The sequence below is a fragment of the Chinchilla lanigera genome, unplaced genomic scaffold, assembly GCF_000276665.1.
Source record: "Chinchilla lanigera isolate Chin_1 unplaced genomic scaffold, ChiLan1.0 scaffold00046, whole genome shotgun sequence".
Lineage (NCBI taxonomy): Eukaryota > Metazoa > Chordata > Mammalia > Rodentia > Chinchillidae > Chinchilla > Chinchilla lanigera.
Genome location: NW_004955447.1, coordinates 14549939 through 14551851, shown reverse-complemented (window position 1 = coordinate 14551851; position 1913 = coordinate 14549939). Strand labels below are relative to the sequence as shown.

The 1913-nt window shown below is 41.0% G+C and overlaps 1 protein-coding gene across 1 annotated transcript in view; it reads left to right on the top strand.

Annotated features, from left to right (window-relative positions):
- The window catches only part of Srp72 (signal recognition particle 72kDa), a 32781-nt gene that overhangs the window by 907 nt on the left and 29961 nt on the right, over positions 1-1913 (top strand). Inside the window, exon 2 of the mRNA XM_005392872.2 lies at positions 1009-1129. Within this exon, the coding sequence (XP_005392929.1) occupies positions 1009-1129 (121 nt within the window). The remainder of the gene's footprint in view (positions 1-1008; positions 1130-1913) is intronic.

Sequence of the window (1913 nt, the reverse complement as noted above, 5' to 3'; positions counted from 1 at the left end):
GCGTGTGTTAGATTTGGACGGTAATTACCGAAACGGCTTAGCTGTAACAGCATGAAAGGTATGGCGGTAACTGCACGTCCGCGTAACTGTCACCAGCTACTGCTTGATGTGAGGAGGAGTGATGGTGCCTACAGTACACTCTTGGTCATTGCGGACATTGAGAAAAATACGAACTAGAATTGCTCGATTCCTCAGTTTATGTGCATTAATTTGAGACTGACTAGGCCTCCCTCCAGTATTACACACTTGGTAGCAGTGCGGTGTTTTGCAGGAATTCGTCAGTCGGCAGAGGCTGTCAGTTTGTTCAGCAGTACGTATTAATTGGTAGGAATTCCTCCGATTCTCAGGCTGTGAGTTGGATTCAGAGTTGCCCACGAATAAGGGCAACAGTGATCCTGGTCACTTTGACGTGGAACAGTGCTGTTGGCACTGAAACCTGATCGCTGGAGTCCTTCCTTGCTCTTTCCTTTGGCCCGCTCAGGTGAAAAGGGGAATTGTGGGTGGTTTTGGAAACACTGGCAGCAAGATAAATTGTGTCTGTACTGTACTTTGTAGTGTGCAAGAGTTTTTCCAGCATGTTTTCATTCATGTTCTTGATAACCTTGTAATCTGTTTTCATACACATAGAAATTAGACAACTGAGATTTGGCCATTCATGGCAAGCTTGAACTATTCCTAAGTCATTTGGTTCCAAATTTTACATGAACGTTTTTCTTGTCCTGTAAAGTAATGAAATATGTCAGATGTACTGTGTTTCCTGAGGTGAAAAAGCTGGAGAAATAGCTATTTTCTTGTTTTACTTCAGTGCACATTTTTGGTACCTGCAGCTTTGGAATCTGTTCCTCACCAAAAATCTAACCTATAACTCCTTATTGTCGATTAAGTTAAAATGAAGATGAGGGGGATAAATGGGGAGTTTTTGTTTTGACTAATTATTTCCAATGCAATAAAATTAGAAGTGAAGCTTCCTGAAATCACTAAAAGTGATTTTCTGAAATGCTTCTCCAGTACTACAGATCAACAAGGACGATGTGACCGCCCTGCACTGTAAAGTGGTCTGCCTTATTCAGAATGGAGGCTTCAAGGAAGCCTTGAACGTCATCAATACGCATACCAAAGTTTTAGCCAAGTAAGTGGTTCAGTAGGAACAATTTTATTAGAACCATAACCTGTTTTCTGGTTTTGTTGTTTGTTGTTGTTGGTGGTGGTGGTGGTGTGTGTGTGTGTGTGTGTTTGAGACAGGGTCTCCCTATGTAGCCCCAGCAGCTCTTGAACTCAAGATGCTCCTACCTTGGCCTCCCAAATGCTGCGGTTACAGGTGTATCCTACACACACACCCACATACACCTGGCACCTGTCACAGATTTTTGACCTACTTTTCTTTCTTTGTGTTTTTCTTGCTGAAACTGGAAGAAGCAATAGTAACTCTGTCCCTTTTTCGTAGGGACACTTCTCTCACACACCCCATCCTCCATTTGAATCAAGAAGGGGATGAATTGTAGAGGGATGTGGGACCTAAATGTAACAAGGCTGCATGGAGGATATGGGGATAACAACTCAGCAGAAAATTGAAAAATATACAGAAAGAAAGGGCAGGGATGTGTAAGTATAAAGCATTTAACATCTAAGTTGGGAGAGCTTTTTAGGATGGTATTGGCAGTCTTACCCTGGCCTCGATGCTGTGAATAAGTTTGAGGCCAGCTGGGGCTATATAATGAGAACCTGTCTCAAAAAACCAAAAGTTTTGAGAATTACTTAGGTAAGTATGATTTAAAGCCAAGATCTTTCACTGACAAAAATTCTTTAACAGTTTTTATGTAGCAGTTTTTAAAAATCAATTTATCATTTAACAGAATGTGAATTTATATTCTGAATTGTTACTCTTGTTTGGTTTTTCTTAATTTTGGTACTGG